General features: G+C 54.3%; 4 protein-coding genes across 4 annotated transcripts; 3 read left to right on the top strand and 1 right to left on the bottom strand.

Moving 5' to 3' along the window:
- Positions 1 to 6,413: 6,413 nt before the first annotated feature.
- On the top strand, positions 6,414 to 7,735 carry COCSUDRAFT_20108 (hypothetical protein; the record flags this gene model as incomplete). The annotated part of the gene is made up of 4 exons (XM_005643566.1): positions 6,414 to 6,632; positions 6,904 to 6,981; positions 7,306 to 7,377; positions 7,571 to 7,735. The coding sequence occupies 4 exons, from the start codon at positions 6,414 to 6,416 to the stop codon at positions 7,733 to 7,735; spliced, it is 534 nt and encodes a 177-aa protein (XP_005643623.1).
- Positions 7,736 to 9,178: 1,443 nt separating this feature from the next.
- On the top strand, positions 9,179 to 10,152 carry COCSUDRAFT_59565 (hypothetical protein; the record flags this gene model as incomplete). The annotated part of the gene is made up of 3 exons (XM_005643565.1): positions 9,179 to 9,462; positions 9,596 to 9,831; positions 10,142 to 10,152. The coding sequence occupies 3 exons, from the start codon at positions 9,179 to 9,181 to the stop codon at positions 10,150 to 10,152; spliced, it is 531 nt and encodes a 176-aa protein (XP_005643622.1).
- A 350-nt stretch (positions 10,153 to 10,502) lies between these two features.
- On the bottom strand, positions 10,503 to 13,527 carry COCSUDRAFT_19869 (RabGAP/TBC protein; the record flags this gene model as incomplete). Its single annotated transcript, XM_005643564.1, has 7 exons — positions 10,503 to 10,634; positions 11,063 to 11,243; positions 11,658 to 11,714; positions 12,114 to 12,374; positions 12,790 to 12,890; positions 13,123 to 13,231; positions 13,352 to 13,527. 7 exons carry the CDS (start codon positions 13,525 to 13,527, stop codon positions 10,503 to 10,505), a joined length of 1,017 nt encoding a protein of 338 aa, XP_005643621.1.
- Positions 13,528 to 15,579: 2,052 nt separating this feature from the next.
- COCSUDRAFT_38335 (kinesin-domain-containing protein) lies at positions 15,580 to 20,432 on the top strand (the record flags this gene model as incomplete). Its single annotated transcript, XM_005643563.1, has 14 exons — positions 15,580 to 15,647; positions 15,708 to 15,819; positions 15,944 to 16,069; positions 16,397 to 16,576; positions 16,869 to 17,111; positions 17,409 to 17,525; positions 17,655 to 17,734; positions 17,870 to 17,987; positions 18,134 to 18,313; positions 18,428 to 18,525; positions 18,970 to 19,346; positions 19,524 to 19,620; positions 19,796 to 19,892; positions 20,244 to 20,432. The coding sequence occupies 14 exons, from the start codon at positions 15,580 to 15,582 to the stop codon at positions 20,430 to 20,432; spliced, it is 2,082 nt and encodes a 693-aa protein (XP_005643620.1).

Here is a 20,432-nt window from a genome sequence, read left to right as displayed (position 1 = left end):
CCAGAATGCAATTGATGTGCAATAATCATGGTGCTGGTGCTGTAGGTGGTCTGGATTGCTGATGAGGCATCCAGAAGGGTGGGAACGGACATCAAGCGCACAGAGAAGGACATGAGCAATCTGAAAGTGGTAGACAGGTGCCTGCAGCAAGGGGACATCGTGGCATGTTCCAGCGATCCCCTAGGCCAGGTGCAGATGCATCCCCAGTGTTGACATCTCAAGCCAGGCAGGACACTTGAGGCATCAACAGCTAGTCAAGATGCAATCCGGTTTGTTGTCCGCAGACGGGCGTTATTCTGGATGTGGCAAGGGATGTCGACGTCATTCTCAGCACTGGTCAAGTGCTAGAGCGGCAGTCGTCCGATAATCTGCAGCCTGAGATCGTCTACCAGCCGCGCCAGTATGTGCTCCACAAAGATGGCTGGTTTGGCCGGATCAATTTGGTAAGCGACCCTCAGCAAGTCATAAACAGGCATTATTGTGCTTCCCATGCGTGGTACACGTTCCTCTGCCTGTCAAAATGCGTGTCCTTGGTGATTCTGAGTGCAGCTGCTGCGTGCAGGTGTACCTGAAGTTCACAATTGCTTTCGAGAGTGGGGCCCTTGTCGAGCTGACTGACATGGACCACTACGAGAGGCGCCTGCTCAAGCCAATCACAACCGATGGAAGCCTTGCACCCACAGTGTCAGAAGCATCAGACTTCTACCCAGGTATTATGCGGCGAAACTGCCTTCAAAGCAGCAGCACTCTATCTGACAACATAGCGACTCATTGTGCTCAGCAAAAATCATATGCCCATTGACAACAAGCACATGACTGCCCTTGCAGCATGCGCATGACTGCAGCGTGTGGTCATGTCAACACGTACAGGCATGTTTCTGCAGGCCAGCATGTTTACGGAGACCCCCATTTGCGAGGCTTCCCAGGGACCAAAGTGCTGAAGGGCACGCTGCACTACGTGGGCCACTCCCACTCATCTCTCAGGGGCATTGTGGTCAAGACCGAGGCGCACCGCCTCAAAATCACCTGGCTCAACAGCCTTGCTGGTGGGCCAATTGTCTTGCTGTAGACTGCTTCAATTGGACTTGTTTACCCTCATGCTGAAATCTGCACAAGTTCTGCTGTCATTTTGCAATAGAAAGATCTCCCAAGCAACATCACACAGACTTGTGCTGGCTCTTTGTAAATTTGACACCATGAACTACAATGATTCATATCTTCGATGGTCGGGTGCAGGCGGCAACCTGGATCAGGCACCGAAGGAGCCTGCGCAGCCGAGCGCATGCACGCCCATCACCGACCTGTACTTCTGTCCGGCCTACTGGCATCTCGGCACCATCAGCCTCTGGCGACCCGGCGGCAGCGATGCGCAGCAACCTGCAGCACAGCCTGAGCCCTCCCAGGTCAGTGCATGCTAGGTCGAGTTTCTCCTTCCTTCAAAAGAAAGACTGGAGATACTCTGCCCACGCCGTCACTGTGCACGAGTGGTAAATGCGCCAGCCCTTCTCGCTATGATGCAGCATGGTGTACAGCTCAATGATCATGGTCAATGGTGTGTGAAGGGGTATGGGTTATGTGCAGGTCAAATCAGCCGAAGGAGCAAAGCGTGTGCAGTCGAGCAGGCAGGGCCGCACCAAGGGGCCATCAAAGCATGGCAGTGCAGCTTCAGCGAGCGACAGAGCTCTGCCGCGTGGTCTTGTCCCCGAGACTGCTGGACCGCTCGCTTCCCCCAAACTGCAGCAGCTCTGTTTGCAGGATGTGCCACCGCCTTACAGGTAATTGACAATTCAGAGCATCATTGGGCAGCTCCTGCAGCAGAGCCAGTCACATAGATTTTTGGCTTTCCATAGCTGTTCCTGTCTCTTTTCAGTTCAAATTCAAGTCAGCAGAGACGGAGACAGAGACAAAGTGTTCTCTTATGTGCTCGCGTGTTGCTCACTGCAGTTCGACAGAGGCGGCGGCAGCAAGCGGCCCTGCTGGCGGATTTGGGAGCAATGTGCCAGTGGCCGCTGGGATGGTGTCACAGGAACCCCCAACTGTGGGATCAGTCTCTGCAGAGCCAGAGCGCGACCATCTGCAGGCAAAGACGGATGACATTGTGGCAGAGTGCATCAACAACATCCTGGATGAGGTCACACCGGAGGAGGTGGCTGCTCAGACGCCAGGCCAAGACCCAGAAGCACAGGTGAGGCTCCTTCTACCAATGCAATTTCCCCCTTGTGTTCTTATGCAGCAGGGGCCTGTATTGCCTCGCAGAGACAACTAGTGGCATGCCAAAATAATGAGGGTGTAGACCAGGATAGCCATGTTGGCATGACGGGAATTGCTGTAGGGATCTGCCCAGGACCAGGAGGATGAGGCTGAGGAGGTGGCAGAGACAGGATGGAGCTCCATGGGACGCCGCGGGATGGACGCAGCCACGGTGCTCATGAACTGCATGAGCATGATCGGTGTGGGCGGTTCTGTGAGCCGAGCGGTCGCACCAACACCGGACGTCCCCGTCGCCCATAACGCCAGGCACGCCTTCTGATCTTGTCCTACTTGGGCGTCGTATCCTGACATCTTGCTAACTCTGGTACAGTGGCTCAGCAGGGAGATTTCTTTCGTGACTGAACGGTGTGGGGCAGCAAGACATAGGGTAAGCGTGCATGCATGCAAGCAAGGCTGACTAAGCAGCTGCCACATGGCGCAGGCGCGCGCGGCCCGGCGGGAAGAAGCGCGGCCGCGGCGGCCGGCGTGCGGGCGCGGCTCAAGCACCGCTGCAGCTGAAGGACCTTCCGGTTACGGCGCAGGTGCTGCGAACGTACACGCGAGCGACCGTCCAGTGGCAGGTGCGCGCCATATAACTGAATAATCGACAGCCTCGGACTGCGATGGTGCTTAGTTTCTGTCATGCTTTGTGTGTCGTGCAGAGCCTTGCAAGCTCCTTGGAGGAAAGTCGCTGATGGGAACTGCCTTGCACACTTCAAGCACCGCAATTTGATCAGCGATGTATGCCAAAATGAAATGAGCAAGTGCTTTTGACAGGATGGCACCGTATCTAAGGACGTGGAGTCAGCGCTGCTGCTGCCAGTGAAGCACACAGACGAGCACGACTTCTATCCCAACAGCTTTGTGGCCGACAAGACTGACCTCCCAGAATTTGATGGTGATGCCTGACGCAACAGTCCTGCTTGCATATTTCAGCAAAGTGGCCCCTCCACACTTTCCTTTCACACGTGCCTTGAGACTGCAGGAAGAGCAACCACCAAGCAGTTGATTAAATCATGCTTGGAAGAAGTGATTCTGCCTTTTCTTTGCCATGACGCCCATTCCCAGCGGTGGTGCACAAAATGCCGTCACAGCAGCCTTTGCCGCTCTGCTCACATCCTCAGTTATGCTGACAGTGGCTCTGCTCACTGCTCGGCGCAGGGCTGAGCGAAGAGGAGAAGGCGCAGAGCAGGAAGCTGCGGGTGGGGCTGGTGAAGAGTGTGGATCACAGCCAGCGCACAGCGACCGTGACGTGGTACCCAAGCAACCGGTGGAAAGTGCCAGGGATGACCTGCACGAACCCTGGGCAGCTTGCTGCCCAGGAAATGGTGCAGGCAAAGCTGGTTGAGCTTGGAGAGCCGTTTTCTAAGCAGGAGCCGACCTACGAGGAGGTTGTCAGTGTGTACTCTATTGAGGTGGGTCCGGACCCCTCATTGACATTAAATTGTGTGACGATGGCCTGCTGTACTTCCAACAATGGTCAGCAGTCATTTTGATGTGTTTTGCTTGCCAGTGTTTCCCTGTTGTAGAGAAGACAGCGCACAGCATTCCCTTGCATGCTGCCTTGAGGAGGGAGGTTATCCTGCCATCCTTAACAGATGCAGCCAAGGGCCTCTGCAGGACGCCTGTAGCCTGAGTTGCACCCTCTCTGCGCTGTGCAGCCGCAGTATGAATTTGATGACATGGGGGTGGGCAATGTCGTCGCGCGCATGGACTTCCGCGCTGCAGCGGCGGAAGGGCGGCTGCCGGGCTCTGTGGGCTCCATTCTGCGCCTGGACGGCTTCTCTATGCTGGTGGCTTGGCTGGATGGCAGCCAGAGCACCGTGCCCGTGGAGGAGGTACGCACACCATAAATTTCCTGTACCATGTCTTGCACGCTTCATGTGCTTAGCGACTGAGGAATGTATATATATACATGTATATGTAGCTTGCTGTCTGAAAAGATAGATATAGGGTTCCCAGCAACCAGCCGGCTGGGGCCCCTTGAAGTTGGGCGAGAATATCTTTAGACAGACAGGCATTCCTGCGTGGGCCAGCATTGGAAGAATTGCCATATGAGACGTCTGAGATGAAGGGTGGTTACTGCAGCTTGCATTAAACCTCTTGAATTACACATGACACCTCCTACTTTGGTGACGGGATGCCATATGCTGGTATTCACCCCTGCAGTCGTCACATTCCGCTGCAGTGGATGCCTGTGCCTTTGACTCGGTTCGTTGACCATCATTCCTCTGTGCGTGTGCAGATCTTTGTGATAGGGACAGAGGAGGACTTGGAGTATGGGGACGATGATAACGATGAAGGCAGCGGCAGCGACAGCGAGTTTGACCTGCTGCATGGGGCCAGCGATGAGGGGTACACCACAGAAGAGGGGGGCGAGGATGAGCGGGATGAGACCAGTATGGGCAGCGAGGGCAATGCAGCCTTCAGAGACACCGTGCTGCATGTCCACGGCAGCATCAGGAGGGTGCGTCACAGCACATGTGCATGCAAGCTGTGAGTAACGATTCAAGTTGCTTGAGCAGGAGAATAAGTTCATAAGCACCGTGCCGGCAACAAATGCCTCGCATGATCAATGCATTGAGCCCTTATTGTTCAATGCACTTGTCATGCATGCCGGCCTCTGCATTTCTCCATGGGCTTGCGCGCATGTGAGATTGATTTTACAGGAAGTAGAAGTTGAAATAACACGCGTTCTGCCACATCAATTTGCCGTACTACGTCACGATGCATGCAGCATGCCAGGTTGCAGGAGTGTCACTTCCAAAATGTGCATCATGCAGGAAGCGGAGAACATGAATGACGCCTGGAGGGCGGCTTCGGTGTCGGACATCGATGGGTCCAGCCCGCGCACTGTTGGCGAGGGGGCAGTCTATGAGGAGGAAGAGATCGCCCTCAGCGCCAGTGATGCTCCCCTGCCTACAGGTGTCGCATGCATCTTTTGACGGTCTCCTACGACTGCCTTTTTTCATAATGACTGCCTATGTTCTTAGTGCCACAGAAGTTCTAGTGCCTCTAAAAATCTGCATCAGTGTGCAACCTACTGTGCAGCCGACTTGCTGAGACTGCTGCGATCCAGAAGGTTGCCAGCGTTCTAATTCCTTGTTTTGCAGCGAATCTTAGATTTGTTTTACAAAGGGCTGTGTCTCTTGAAAGGTTTGATCATAACAAAGGAGGCCTTTGTGCAGACGGCACTGCTCCAGAAAGCACGCTTCTCGCACAGGCGCCCAGCGAACCCCTGCAAAGCAGCGCAGTGCAGCACAACGCTTCGGCTTCCGCTGAAGACTATGGCTTCCCCCACTTCGAGGCCACGGGTATTTCCCCGCCCTCCGATGCATGCATGCTTCCCTGATTGTGATCATGTCAGATCTGTGAGTCCCCGTAGCCTGTCGGGAATTTCAAGAGATGCAGAGATACAGGGCTCCACACGCTGTGCTAGTGCAACATACATGGAACACCCTAGGTTGAAATGAGTGTCAAACTCCAGGAGGTCTTCACAGGAACTCGTTGGAGACTTTTTACTGCTGGAACACTCGTATCCATAGGATCCAGTGGACTGTGTTACAAATTGCACATATTGTGTACCGTGCTGCATGTGATTCAGGCAGACTGAAAGTTTTCCAAAATGTGCGGCATGCGCAGAAGAGGACCCGACAGGCTTTCAGGACATGCCTATCGATCCGGCCAGCACTCGGCCCAGCCGCGGCTTCCAGAGGGCCGTCCTGGCAGAGTGGAAGATGCTGCGCGACGGCCTGCCGCCCACCATCTGGGTCCGAGCCTTCGAGTCCAGGTGCTCTTGCTGCTGCTCTCTTCCTGTTGCGCTGACTCCTTCACTCCTGTGCCCAACTGTCCAGATGACGGAAGAAAGATCGTGAGTAGGAGGTCGGGATCTCGGATTCTTGCATGCACAGTGCACATTCCAGGAAGCATGCAGACGGCGAAGGAAGCCTTGAAAGACATCCTGTTTCAGCTGAAACAGAAAGTCTTCCGAGCGCTGCAGTGTACACTGTTCCCAATCTGTGACATATTGTGCTGCTGTGCTTCATGTCTCCAATGAGGTTCTCTTGAAGACATTTGAGCTGATTACAGTCTATGGCAGACATGCGTCCTGCTTTGCTATGCATTGCCTGTTGCAAGCTGAGGCTGATGCGGGTTTCTTCTCCATGAGCAGGATGGATGTGATGCGGGCGGCGATTCTGGGAGCTGCAGGAACGCCCTACCACGACCAGCTCTTCTTCTTCGACATCCAGCTCAGCCCGGACCACCCAGCCAGCGTCCCCAAAGTGCTCTTCCATGCGCATGGCAACCGGATCAATCCAAATCTCTACGCGGATGGCAAGGCATGTCCCCAGCCCCACAGCCTGCATTTCTTATTGCCTCTTGTACGCACCTGCTTTGCATGTTGTAATAGGCAAAGCCATCAAGGAACATCTGGTCACTCACGGCCCAGAATATTACAAAGTACCCCGCCGAGCACTTCGCAATCAAAATGATGCCACTGCAGTATGCTATGCCATGTGTCTGTGTTTGCTCCTCAATCTTATTTTCTGAAGCTCATGGGCTGCACTGACATTGTCCCCTTCCAGGCCAGATGCTGAGATGCATTTCATGTGAAATCTGCCTGACCAAAATACTTGATGCACGCTGATTCAGGTGTGCCTGAGCCTGCTGAACACCTGGAATGGCCGCCGCACAGAACAGTGGGACCCCACCAGCTCCACCATTCTCCAGGTGAGGACTTCTGCACCGCTCATAGAATGGAACCACGTTATTATTTTCTGATTGGGCATGAGCAATCGTGAGCCCACAATCCAGACCTAGCCACGCTGCCTAGAAGCATAGAGGCCACGCTGAAAAATCCAGGGAAGGGTGTACCACTCTGTCATCAAGCAATAGAAGCTTTGATTGAGCAGCGCAAGCACCACGCTCACGAGCTGCGCTTGCCAAACCTGTAGCGCCTGGCTTGTCAAACTGTACAGTGTCCTCTGAAGCCGCGCCAAACATGGTGCAGACATGCTCATGAAGTCAGGCTTCAGCACTCCTATGCTGCGGCAGGTGCTGGTATCGATCCAGGGGCTGATCCTGGTGGCGGAGCCCTACTACAACGAGGCGGGCTACGAAAAGCAGGTGCACCTTTCACAGAGTCCACTCTGCTGTGACCATCTCATGTCTGTTGACTTGATTCCTGCTGAAGACTTGGTCCCTGCGGATGCACCCCTGTGAGGTCAAGCTACATGCATGCGCCACATGTGCCCATCTTTGCTATCTCAATCAAGTGGTGCACTGAGGGATGCAAAGCTGAGGGATGAGGTGTTGTGAGCAGGTGGGAACGCCGGAGGGTGCGCGCAATTCGGTGGGTTACAATGAGTCGGCCTTCCTGGCAACCATTCGGACCACACTCTCCCTCATGCGCTCGCCGCCCGCTCCCTTCCTGCCCCTCATGCTGGTAAAGCCTCCCCCTCACCCCTGCAGGGTTTCTGTGTAATTCTCTGGACCCCAACGTCGCAGATGGCCTTTAAGCGGGGCAATCTATTACAAGCAATGCAAAGCGGAAATGCTTGACGACAGTCCTGCTTTGGCATTCTGTGCTCTCGGCTGTGATTTTGGGGGCAACGTTGAGGCAGGCCTCTCTAGGGCGCTGACGTACAGCTCTCGACATAAATATCCGCTTGCCGCCTGCTCTATTCCTGCCCCTCATGCTTATGGCGTTCCCTCCAATTACGTGCCAGGATTCTGTTCAGTGCATGTTGAATCTGCCGCTCCAGTAGATAACCTTGTAATGCAGGGTGTGAGGGCATGCCGCCCAGCCTAATGGGTCGTTCTATGTACTACGATCCTGTCTCCTTGCATTGTCTAGGGCCATGCAGATGCAGCGCCCCTTCGAGTTCACTCTCCTGCTGCGCTTCACTCATCCTGCCGGGTAGTGCTTCTGGTCTGCAAGCACTACGCAGCAGGATGAGTGAAGCGCAGCAGGATATATATCTTATGTGAAACCTCACTGACTGACGTGCAGCACGCTCGCTTGCAGCCCGTATGCACATAATTCTTCTTGCTCATGTCTTGAATGTGTGCTGTCTGCTGCAGGCTGCTTTGAAGAACAGGGGGCCGCACCTGCTGGCAGCGTGCAAGGCCTACCTGGCGGGCACCGCGAAGATTGGCGCATATCAGGATTCTGGCACCTCCACAGAGGGCCAGCAGCCGCAGGAGGAGGAGGAAGAAGGGGTGAACCAAACGGGGCAGACCACTCAGGGGTTCCAGCTGGTGTTCAAGGGAGTGCTGCCCCGGCTGGAGAAGGCAGTGACGGCTGTTTGAGCAGTCGAAGCGCAGATGTAAATAGCATGTAGCTTCCCCAAGACGACTGGGATGTACAGAATGTAGGGATAGTATCATTATGGTAGAGCACGGTGATGCGACGGCAGTGCGCCAGAAAAAGAGCATACTATAGGTACAGGGTTACAACTGCAGATTCTGTTTTTAGCTGGTGCAGTTGTCATTTTGCCAGGTCTGCAGATTAATTTTGGTAGCTACCTATAGGTGACTAGGATAAAAAGAAGACAGCTTTACAAGATTTTGTAAACAGCAGCATCTGTACCTTGGATTTGAAGACTTTCCTGCTGGTCTCACACTCTGCATGCACCACGGCCTGTACTACTGGCTCTCAAGGTTGCCATTCAGGCAGGCATCTCTGCAACGTGAGAAAATGGTTGCTGCCAGCAAGGACATGAAGAGCAATATGGGTTCAATCACAAAATAGATTTTTCCAAGGTTGACCTCAGCAATTGGCTGCTCACGTAATTGCCCGCTCCTGTCGCTTGGCAGCTCCTCACGAGCCTTTGACAAGAAGATCGGGATTTATTATTCGTCCAAGTGACGCGAGACTCTGCTGATTATCAGGACAGCTACGTGCTGGGGTTTGTGACTCAGCAACATGGGTGGTGATGGTCCGACAGCGTTGCAACAGCTGAGGGCCGTGATGGTCCCCTTCACAGCCACAATAGTCATCCCAACGATTATCATCTTGCGCTACTCTACCAGAGATGCCGCCATCTTGCGAGGTCACAAGTACGGACAGGCCATCGTGAGGTTCGTCGGATCAGCTGTGTGGGCTGCTGGAGTCAGCGTGCTCTTTGCCTCCATCGCCTCCTTCCACAAGCAGGGCAAAGGAACACTCGAGCCCTGGGCCCGCCCCAAGCACCTGGTCGTGACGGGATTGTACAGGCACGCCACCCTCTCCTCGCAAGCAGCTGCAAGTACCTTACAGCATGGAATCTCATTTGATCACAGGAGATGAGTATACAAGACTATCAGGTACTGCATGGCTAAATTAAGTGCTCTCTAATCACAGGTATGTCAGGAACAGCATGTACCTGGGAGTCTTTGCCATGCTGCTGGGTGAGGCGTTTATCTTTAACAACAAGAACCTGCTCCTGATGCTGCTGATCTTCATGGCTGTGCAAGCCATCAATGTGCCGCTGCATGAGGAGTGGGTGCTCCGCAAGAGCTTTGGCGACGAGTTCACTGAGTACTGCAAGAATGTGCCCCGGTGGATTCCTCGGCTGCACCCCTACACACCAGCCAAGAGTGCGTGCACCTGCCAATTGCAAACACACGTTGTGGCAAACTTAGCTTTACAGTCTTGTGATCTATTGAGGCAACTAATTAGCCCTGGACCGTGGGGCTGTGTCACCTCCCAAATGTGCAGTGTGCACATGCAATGCCAGAATAATGTCAACTGCTGAACCCAACCAGTTGCAAGTAGCTCGCAATGCCTTCATGTCTTGCATGTTTCCTTTTTCTCAAGTAGGCCCTGGAAGTTTCCTCTCAGATCTGGGCGTCCAGCGATCTCATCACCTGTTACCGAAGTGAAGCAAAAGCTATTTGGGATGCGCAGGAGATGAGTGAGATGCATGGTCTGATCATGCATGCAAATATGCCATTTCAATGTGCTACTGCCGAGGAGAGAGCTTCGAAGAATTCTTGGTTGCCATGACAATGCAAAGATCAATCGGCAGCTGCCTGTCTAAAGATATGCATTTCTATGCTGTTACGTATGAGATGACAGCCAAACATGCGCTCTAGCAAACCAACAAATAGTCAATGCCTGCTCAACCTGAAATTGACTGTCATTTCAAATGGCTAGCAACTGCGTGATATTGTTCTCTTGAGAAGGAAGTAGCTGTGAGTCATCATTTTCCCTGCTATTGGGTGCTGAACAAAGTTTCGCTAGGACACAACTGGGCTAAAAGCCGATGCTATTGCTGCTGGAGGTGTGACTTGGCTTGGTCGAAGGATGTGCGCCACATGTAAGCCCTGCTGAGCACGCTCTCAACCTCCTTCTCACCCCAGTCTCCCGTTGGCAGCTTCTGGAGGAAGAGGATCATTTCCTGCACATGCATTCAAGCATCAGCACATCCCAATTTTGTGACAGGCTTGTAATGTCGACTAAACTCCAACATGACACGGCTTTTCAATATTTTATTCCTTCTGGCAGCCCTCATGCAGCTTTCTAACCAGTGTGCAATCACCAGTTGAGATTCCAAAGTCTTCCATAGCTCTATGCAAGACTCGGCAGGACATTCCAGGCTACCTGTCTAAAAGCGTGCTTCATCGCGCCAGTCCTCTCTGCTATAAATAGCTTTATAGCACTTATGGCCCAGCGAGGCTCAACCTTTCCAATACAGAAGTCACACAGTCTCGTGGTTGCTGCTGCTAATGCTGCGCACCGTTGTGCATTTGCACTGGTGTAGAAGACTGTTGTAACTCTTCATCCGCATAGAGGACTTGAGGGAAATGTAAGGAGCCTATGCCGCACCTGGAAGTCCATGCGTTTGAGATCGGCGGACCAGGTGAGCAGGAAGGCGGCCAGGACATAAGTGAGGTACTCCTTCATGCGCACGCCCTCCGCCAAATACGTGTCCCACAGCCGCATCGCCAGCGAGAACGGAATCTCCCTGATCAGCAGGCAGTTCACCCACCTGCACAAAACCTGAAAACTCAGGCTGTGGCATCTTTAGTCCGCTAAATCTAGAGGAGCGCCAGAGAAAATGGGGCCAACGAGATCTGGCCTGCCCAAATCAAATTTGAATTGCAAAACAGGGACTGGGGAGCTTGAAACAACAGCAAATTCACAGAGATGAGGGATATAGGCAAACAGATTTCCAAGCAAAAGCCTACATGCGGACCGCTCTAATTATAAAAATTGTATTGACACGATGCATGCTCGACGGGGAATGGAGAGTGCGCAGCCAAGTACTGAATTGGTGTTGGGGTTGGCTGACTGCACAATCAAGTGATAGCCCAGAGCACGTGCTGCATGTGGGTGTCTGGAATGGTGGCCGCAATTGTGGTATATCTGTGGACATCGGAAACCGTTATGCAAGGGGATGTGGCTTTGCCTGAAGGTGAACTGCAGGAACTCGAGCCCCTCTGCTTCCAGGTGCTGCGCGAAGGGCTCGTCTATCCGCCTGCATGCAGCACCGCTCACACTCAGAATTCATGCCTTCGAGTATCTCATCCACCTTCTGATGCAGGCCTGGCAAACGAGAATATTGCCTTGGAGCATTCTTGTTTCCCCTCAAACCGCTCCCAGTGCAGGGGATGACTGTTACAGGCACTGCAGCTTGCATGCCCAGCGCTCGGAAACATTTTGCTGGCAAGAAATGACACACAAGTGCTCAATGGACGTCTTTGCAGGACATTAAAGCCACCTTCGACTGCACTGGAAGATTTCCCCATGCACAGCATGCGACCAGGAAACATAATGCTGGGGCAATCTTGCTGCTCCCCAGCGCCAGCTCATAAGCCACCTACTTTGCTAAAGCAAAAATCATGCAAGGAGATCACAAAATAGCAGCGCTGCACACCTGACGAGCTCCTGCAGGCGGAAGACGGTGCGCTGAATGCCCGGCTGCGCGTGGGTGTAGTGGTCCTGGATGCTGTCCAGCAGCTTGCAGAGGCACCAGTAGGAGTCCGCCTCCGCGCCAGTCATGGCCTCCTCGGGGAGATCGGCCGCACAGCCCTCCGGCCAGCCCTCCACGGGGCCCTCAAAGTGCGGCGACAGAAATACCGCCAGAAAAGGCGTCACCAGGTCGTTTATGCCCTGCACGTAGCCGCTCGCCGGGTGCCTGCATGCGCGCACAAGGTGCAATACTTTCAACAATTCTAAATTAGTTATCATTCCTAGGAAGATTGGCAGGCTGCTTTATCTGTGCTGGGTCCCGTGCTGCAGCTGCAAAGTCCTGTGAGCATCATTTATGATGCTCACAGTAGGCTGAGGCCCATAAAAGGATAGCGAAGAGACAAGCAGCGTTCGAGATGGAACCAGTGTTGTGGGGACTCTCCACTGGGGAGCAACAGTAATGCTGGCGCTCGAGATGCTCGTGGCAGCTGGCTCCTCTTGGATGTGAGGACGTGCTCAGATCTTGTTGTAGGCCTTGAACGTGAATCGGGCTTGACCAAGAACACAAGCTCCGCAACTCCTCGCATCAGGTGGGCAGTTGAGCATCCATTGCCTTTCTTGTGCATGAGGCAAATGCGCACCGTATGCCCCAAAGAAAGAGGATCCGCTCCAGGCTCTTTTGCAGCCTTGGTTGGCTGAAAAAGGGGACGCCTGGCGCCGTGCGCGGCACATCAACAATCACCTGTATCATCAATCCACCTCTTCTTCATGAAACAAGATTGACCATCAGATCCTCAGTTGCGTCAAGGGCTGCTTCTACATGCCCCCCTAAATCCATGCAGAGATCGCAGAGCACATCATGTAATAGTGTGCCCCACCTCGAGGTTAGCTGAGCGCTGACGGTCCAGAGGCATGCATAGTACATTTCAAGGGGCAGACCAATCAAGTAGGATGAGCTATAATGGCAGAATCACCTGTCTCAACGCGCAGTTGTCATCCTCGCTGCGCTCCGCCGCCTCTATGTCATAATACTCCGGTACCATATCTCTGTACTCCCTCCTTTTCCTCTCCAGTATCTGTTCCCTGCAGGGTGCAAGTAAGGACCAGTCACGAATCCCCACAACCCCCCATTCATACTGTCACAACATACAGCTACACCATGACCAGGCATGTGTCATGGTGACTGTGCTATTAGATAATCACCTGCGCTCCCGATTTGGAGGCAGGTAGCCGAGCAGCAGCTGCCAGCACACCGGCCGCAGGTCTGCAGGAACGCCGCTCCACGCCAGCTCCCGCAGAGCATCCAAGTCCACCACCTGCCCCAGCAAAAGGACTCTGTTACTGTATGTCAAGTATCTGGGCTGTCCCTTCTCTCCCATGGATACTGTTTCTCAAGTCCAGGTTCTCAGCAGACATGCGTCCAGCAATGCCCAGATAGCCTGAGTGATGCATCTTGACAGGGGATGTCTTCCAGTGTTTGACGCTCTCGATGCTCCTGCTGAAAGCTCTCCCTGTCCCTGTGGGTAATGTACTGCTGTACAACACGCCTTTTTGAGCATGAATGAGCCCTTTTCTGGGCCTGCATCTAGGCGGCTGCAAGAATATGCACCCACCTGCTGATCCAGCAGCTTCTTGAACTTGGCCTTGCGCATGTCGGACATGCTGCGCAGGTTGCTGGCGCCGATGTTGGTGGAGGTGGCACCACCAGCAGGGGGGCCCGCCCCCCCGCTGCGGCCGGGGGATACGCCGTTCGTGCCCCGGGCGCTCTTGTCCAGGGGTGAGTGAGGGGGCGACCCGGGGACTATGTTGCCCAGATCCAGCTGTACCAGGCGGGCGTTGAGGTGCCCATCGATGTCTGTGCTCATGTCCTGCGCCAAAACAGCACAGTACTCCTCGGGTCTCTTCCTTCTGCTTTGCCAATTGACCAGCCTCTTTTCCTCAATTATATGGCGTAACAGGGATGGCAATTTTGCAAGGAATGGTACCTGTTTGGATGTGGAGGGCTCCCCGTGTAGGCTGCGCAACTGCCTGTCTTCTGTGGAATTTGCGGCTTCACCTTGTGAAGTCTGAACGGCAGGTGCAGGAGCAGAGCCCTTTGCATCTTTTTGCTGACTGTCATCTCCGGTGCGCGTGAGCCGGACAGTGCCAGGGAACTTCCGTCCTCTCAGAAAGCTGCATCAGCAAAAGACAAACACGGATAAGAAACCTAAAAAGACAGTGGTCAGCATTACGGCAGTCTTAACGAGGTACGCTACTGGGTCTTGCACAGCCTGCCCTAACCTTGTTGATGGTTGTGAGCGGCACCCACTGACACCCTTCCATCATTACTCCTTCCAGGCAACTACCACCTAGTGACGGTGTCAACGGCGCTGATAGCAGCACTTAATGAAGGAAAGAATAATGTTTCACTTTGATGCTGCGACACACTGTCAATACAACGAGGAAGTGCAGGGGAGTTGGTAAGCACTAATTTGATACGGCTTAGACGCACTTGCGCACGCTGGTCATGCCACCGCCAGAACTAGAGTCTAGTCCCATCGCTCCTATTTTCTCAGAGCTTCATCCCCTACGTCAGATCGCTATAATCATACTTCCTTCTCAACTGTCTCACACATCCATATGGTCCCAGGCCCTTTGACCGTTGCAGTCTCTTGCTTGATATACAGGGGTAGTAAATCGGCGGGCGATGCTGTATTTTTTACGCCTTGAAATTGGTTGAGGGTCAGAAGAGGTCCTGGAGACGAGCTTGATTCGTTGGTACTGCTTAGTAACCCCCTGCTTCTATTTCAGAGCAAACGGTCGCGTTTCTTGGATCCAGTGCATGCTTCCCAGCACATCAAGAACCAAATCTGGAATGGAAAGAGTCTCACTGGCAGCTTTCTTCCTCATCGAGCTGTGTGAATCTTGCTCATCCCCACCTTAATTATTCGAGAGCCTTTTTGAGGGGAAATACTCGCACGAGGAATCACTACGCAACAATGGGATCGATCATACAGGAATGGTTGTACGAAGTAGGACTCGGGCACCATGCAGCAGCATTCGCAGGTATCTCTGAGCGGGATTTCAAAGGCCTAATGATGCAGGTGTGCGCCAAGTCTCGAACGAGGATAGCTGGGGAAATGCTCAAGCACTATGCGTATGGTAGTCTTCGAAACAATTTTCTGAACGTTGTACTAGAATTTCTCTGGGCTGCACTGTCATGCATCTTTGTGTCTGCTCACCAACAAGTTGTTAGCCTTCTGCCCTTCTTGGACGTTGTCGTGCTTGAGACCGGCTGTTTCATCATCAAGATAGGAAGCATAAATCTTAAAGATATCCGGTGGCATTAAAGGTACTGTTATGTGACTTGATCGGCCTTCGTTTTCAGCGCCATCTTATTTCTATACATTTCCTGTTTGTCGCAGGACTACGGCAAATTCGGCATCGTTGACATGGATGACAAGCAAAAGCTCTTTCGTCTCACAAAGAGGCTAAACGCAGATGGTGCTAGAGCTCATGCGTCAGGCGTCACAGACAGGTCACAGCCCACCTCACGAGCTTCATCCTCCAGGAACAGCAGGCAGTACACCAACATGGACACAATCACAGCTCAGATGAAGGCACAGATGCTGGACGGCAATGCCGCTCTCCTGGATCTAGCAAGTGAGCCAGACGAGGGTCTTCTCTTGCAGGTGTGGCCTGGGCTCCTCAAATTGCCCCTTCCAAGATATTTTCCTGCACTGTTGCCTGCAATCACGCATGGAATGTAAGCTTGCCGATCTGCAAAAGAGGCTACAGTCTTTGCAATCTGGACAGGCGGATGCTCCCTATGATGATCCATACACAAAGCGGCGAACCTCACAGCGCCAGGGGCGCCTGCCAGATGAGGTCGAGCTGCCCAAGATCCGCGTGGTGGTGCGGAAAAGGCCGCTCAATCAGAAGGTGACCTCCCTTCTCTCACTCGCAAGAAGAAAAGAGGAGCATTCATGTCGAATTTCTTTTTTTCACTTCCAAACATGCTGCATGCAGTGCGTGCACCCACAGGTGGCAGATGATTGACTTTCAAGGCTACAGTAGGTAACGATGGTGATCACTACTGGCCTCACGGCACAGTTCCATGCCAGAGACGTTCCCCTGTCTCAGTGCAGTGTGCTCTGCCACTGCCAGTTCCTTTCAATAGTAGCCAGTATTCATGCTGATGCATGCACGCTCACGTCAGGGACTTTTGGCATGCAGGAGACGGAGAGGGGGGAGGATGATGTGATAGAGGCAGACATGATGGAGTCGCGGCTGGTGGTGCACGAGCCGCGGGTGAAAGTGGACCTGACAAAGTACGTGGAGCACCATGCATTCGCATTTGATGATGTTCTGGATGAGCATGTGTCCAACGACGCCGTATACCGGTCCACTGTGCAGCCCCTGGTCGCCACCATCTTCCGAACCGGCAAGGTGAGCTTTCTGGCGACACATCACACACCACCCGGATGCTGGGCACCATGTAGCATCGCATGACATCACATTGAAGTTTTTAAATGATTAGCTGCATGGTACCTGTTGCAACTGGGATTTGCCCTGCAAGCATCGTGGCCACACCAGACGAAGGTGAGGATTATATTCAGCTTCTGTGCACTTAAATGATGGTGCTGTGCACTGGTGCTGCTACCAACATGCCGAGCAGCAGGCATGGTCGGCCAGGAGGCCTGCCTGGATATGGCTGACAATAATTCTGTGAATGACGCAGGCGACGTGCTTTGCCTACGGGCAGACAGGCAGCGGCAAGACGTACACGATGCAGCCGCTACCGCTGCGCGCAGCGGCAGACATCTTCGAGTACCTGGGCTTTGCAGAGCACGCCGAGCTGTCGCTGTGGGTGTCCTGCTTCGAGATCTATGGCGGCAAGCTGTTCGACCTGCTCAACGGCCGCCAGGGTTTAGTCATGCGCGAGGACGGCAAGGGCCGCGTCTGCATCGTCGGCCTCAAGGAGGCACGCCCCCTTCCCAAATTGCCCTTGCTTGCATGGTCGAGCACATCGAGCACATGCACACAGAATGCCATTGAAGGAGTTAATTACCCACAGATGGCAGGGTAGTTGAGCAAAAAGTATCTGCACGTCCAAGGAAATCTGCTCCTTGTTAGAATATAGATGAGGTCACTGCATTTTCAGACAGGCGCCTCCAGCAGATATGTTGTTGCTCTCACATCTGATTACAATCAATGCATGCCTCTGTTAAGAGGATGAAGGCATGTAGGGATCACACATAATTGATTGCTGGTGATGCAGGTAGAGGTGTCACGCTCGGAGACCATCAGGGAACTGGTGGCCCATGCCAACAAGGCACGCAGCACTGGCAGCACCGGTGTCAACGAGGAGTCCTCCCGCTCCCACTCCATCATGCAGGTGCCTCTCACACCATCCAACTAGACACCATCAGTGGCAGTAATTCCTTTCAATCATGGGAAGTTAAATGGCCTGCCCCCTGAAGCACTTGGTGTTTCGCTGCAGTTTGCGCTGAAGCGGGGAGGCGAGTCGGACCACCCGGTGGGGAAGATATCCTTTGTGGACCTGGCCGGCAGCGAGCGAGGCGCAGACACATACGACAACAACAGGCATACACTCTCCTCAAATTGATGGCATGCCCACGCAACTGGAAGGATCTCAACAGTGTCACTGACGAGCACCCTGTAATGGTGTCCTCAATGACGGGCTGTCAAATTTTCATGATATTGTGCGTGGCTGCGCAGGCAAACGCGCATGGAAGGGGCACAGATCAACAAGAGCCTGCTGGCGCTCAAAGAGTGTATCCGTGCGCTGGACGCCTCTGCACAGCACGTCCCCTTCCGGGGCTCCAAGCTCACAGAGGTGACCTTCTTTCAGCTTAAGACAGAAGATGTGGATGCGCATGAAAATCCTGTGCAGCAATGGCAAAGACAAGGCATACTACAGCTTCACATATCAGGGAGCAACTCTGCCAGGCACTGCCATCAACGCTTGCTTGCCCCTCTTAGGTGCTCCGAGACTCCTTCACAGGCGACCAGGCCCGCACAGTCATGATTGCCAATGTCTCCCCAGCAGCGACCTCCTGCGAGCACACCCTCAACACACTGCGCTACGCTGACCGTGTAAAAGGTCTGCACCTACATTCTTATCCTCTTACAGCAGCCGCTGAGCCCATCCCTGTCTTTGCAGTTGGCTTTTGCAAATGTCTCCAACGGTCTGCTTCGTTACTGGCACACCGTCCTGATGAAGATTATCATGCCATCCCACGTTTCACTTGCAGTGATCATTTGTGATGTGGGGAGGTGCTCTCTGCAGAGCTGCGCAAGGACAAGGGGGCGCGCTTCTCATGCGCAGCGAGCGGCGCGCCGGTGCTGCAGCAGCCACAGAACGGCCGCGCGCCGTCCCCGGCCGGGGGCATGCCCTCTCCCAGGCCGGCTGGGCCGCGCGCGCCGTCGCCATCCGTCCGGCCCCGCCAAGCGGCCGCTCTGCAGACAACCCTCCCAAACAGGTTTCCCGCTGGACATCTGCTTCTCCGTTGGCTCTAAATACCTTTGTCATTTGGAAACCACGCTGAATTGTAAGGAACCCGAGCTACAGATTTTGAGCGCTCCGTCAAGATCTCCGCATAAAATGAGTTGAGCGCGTCTGACTGCAGGCAAACGACGCCGCCACGGGCCCCACGCGGCGGAGCAGACCTGCTGCAGTCACCCGCAGGCGGAAGGGGCTCACACAGGTGTGCACAGAAATTCTGCTGCTTGCCGGCCCATGAAGTTCGCAATTCTCCCAATCGCAGGGCTGCCCTGGCATTTGGTATGACTACCAAGATGCTATGCGCTGTGTGCAGGCCAGCATCTCCTAGGGAGACGGACAGGGGGAGGTCCCCGCTGGTGGTGCGGGGACGCCGCGGTACGGACGACGCAGTCAAGGTGCTGGCGGCCAAGCGCGCGGCAGCCGCCGCGGCAGCTGCAGAAGAGCTGGCCGCAGCGCGGCTGCCCGGCCGGCGTGCCGTCTCGGAGGAGCAGCGGCCGCAGCCGCAGCCGTCGCGGCGCGCCACCGCAGCCGACGATGCGCCGCAGCCGAGGCCGGTGCGCCGCAGCACGACCGATGACTACCCTGCCAAGCCTGCGCAGGCTGGCGCCAAATTGGGCTCCCGGCGCACCACTGCTGACGAGGTGTGCCTCTGCCGCCACAGCTTCCCCTCCATGTCTCTTACAAATGCTGGTACTGTGCTGCATATTGAGCGGAGAAGTTGTGGCACCATTCTTGTTCTGCTTTGCATCCTCCATTATCTTGATGGGGAGCCGTCTTCTTGATAGAGAGCGTCTTAAACACATAGCTGTCCAGAAAATGATCGCTGTGTGTTCTTTTTTACAGTACTTTTGTGTGTACAGGTGACAGCCAGGGCCAAGGCACCAGAGGCTGACTGGAGGCCTGCTGCGGAAGCCACCAGGCGAGAGGCAGCAGCAGAGCCCGCGGCGCCTGATGATGCAGCAGAGCTGAACGACCTCCTCTTCACCAGGGACGAGCTCATGAACAGGTTTGCCTGCCACTCGCATGCCTGTCTCTCTGATACTGCCAAGACACTTGGTAAGGTGGCACACCAGGGTTCATGCTTGTGATTGAGTGGCAGGAATGATGGAGAGAGTGTTTGGCTCCCAATTGCTGCGCAGGATCCTTGAAGAGGAGGACAATCTCATTGCAGCGCACCGCTGGCAAATCGAGGAGACCATGGCCATCGTGAGGCAGGAGATGAACCTCCTTGGACAGGTGCAGCAACTCCCTCTTCTCCCCCAACAAGTCTTCATGTCGCCTGTAAGACTCCAAGTTTAGAGTGCAAAGAGCCCAGCGCCTTTATGGAAGCCCTCAGATGCAAGCATTACTCGTGAACGTTGCAGAGAATGCACAAGCGGGGCACTCTTCCTGGTGACAGCGCCAGACGAGAACCTTCGTATAGATCGCTCCATCTGCATCCTTGTCCATGTTCATTTGCCACCGACTGACAGCATGTAAACAGTTGTGCGGTCTTTTGCCTCTGGTGAGGACGGCGCCCCCGAACTGGCGCACTTCCTCAGTATCGGACTTTGTAATCATTATGCTATTGTGTGCATGCGGGCGCAGATCGACCAGCCGGGGAGCGCGATCGATGCGTACATCGGGGGCCTGCGCGAGGTACTGGAGCGCAAGGCGTCCAATATCGCGCAGCTGCAGGGGCGGCTGGAGAACTTCCAGGCGCAGCTGCGCGACGAGGAGGAGCTCAGCGCCGCCATCAGCGCCAAGATGCACCTGCGCAAGGGCGATGCCTACTAG

This window comes from Coccomyxa subellipsoidea (assembly GCF_000258705.1).
Source record: "Coccomyxa subellipsoidea C-169, whole genome shotgun sequence".
Taxonomy (NCBI): Eukaryota; Viridiplantae; Chlorophyta; class Trebouxiophyceae; family Coccomyxaceae; genus Coccomyxa; species Coccomyxa subellipsoidea.
Note: the sequence above shows the minus strand (reverse complement) of the source record. Positions and strands in the feature narration are given on the sequence as shown.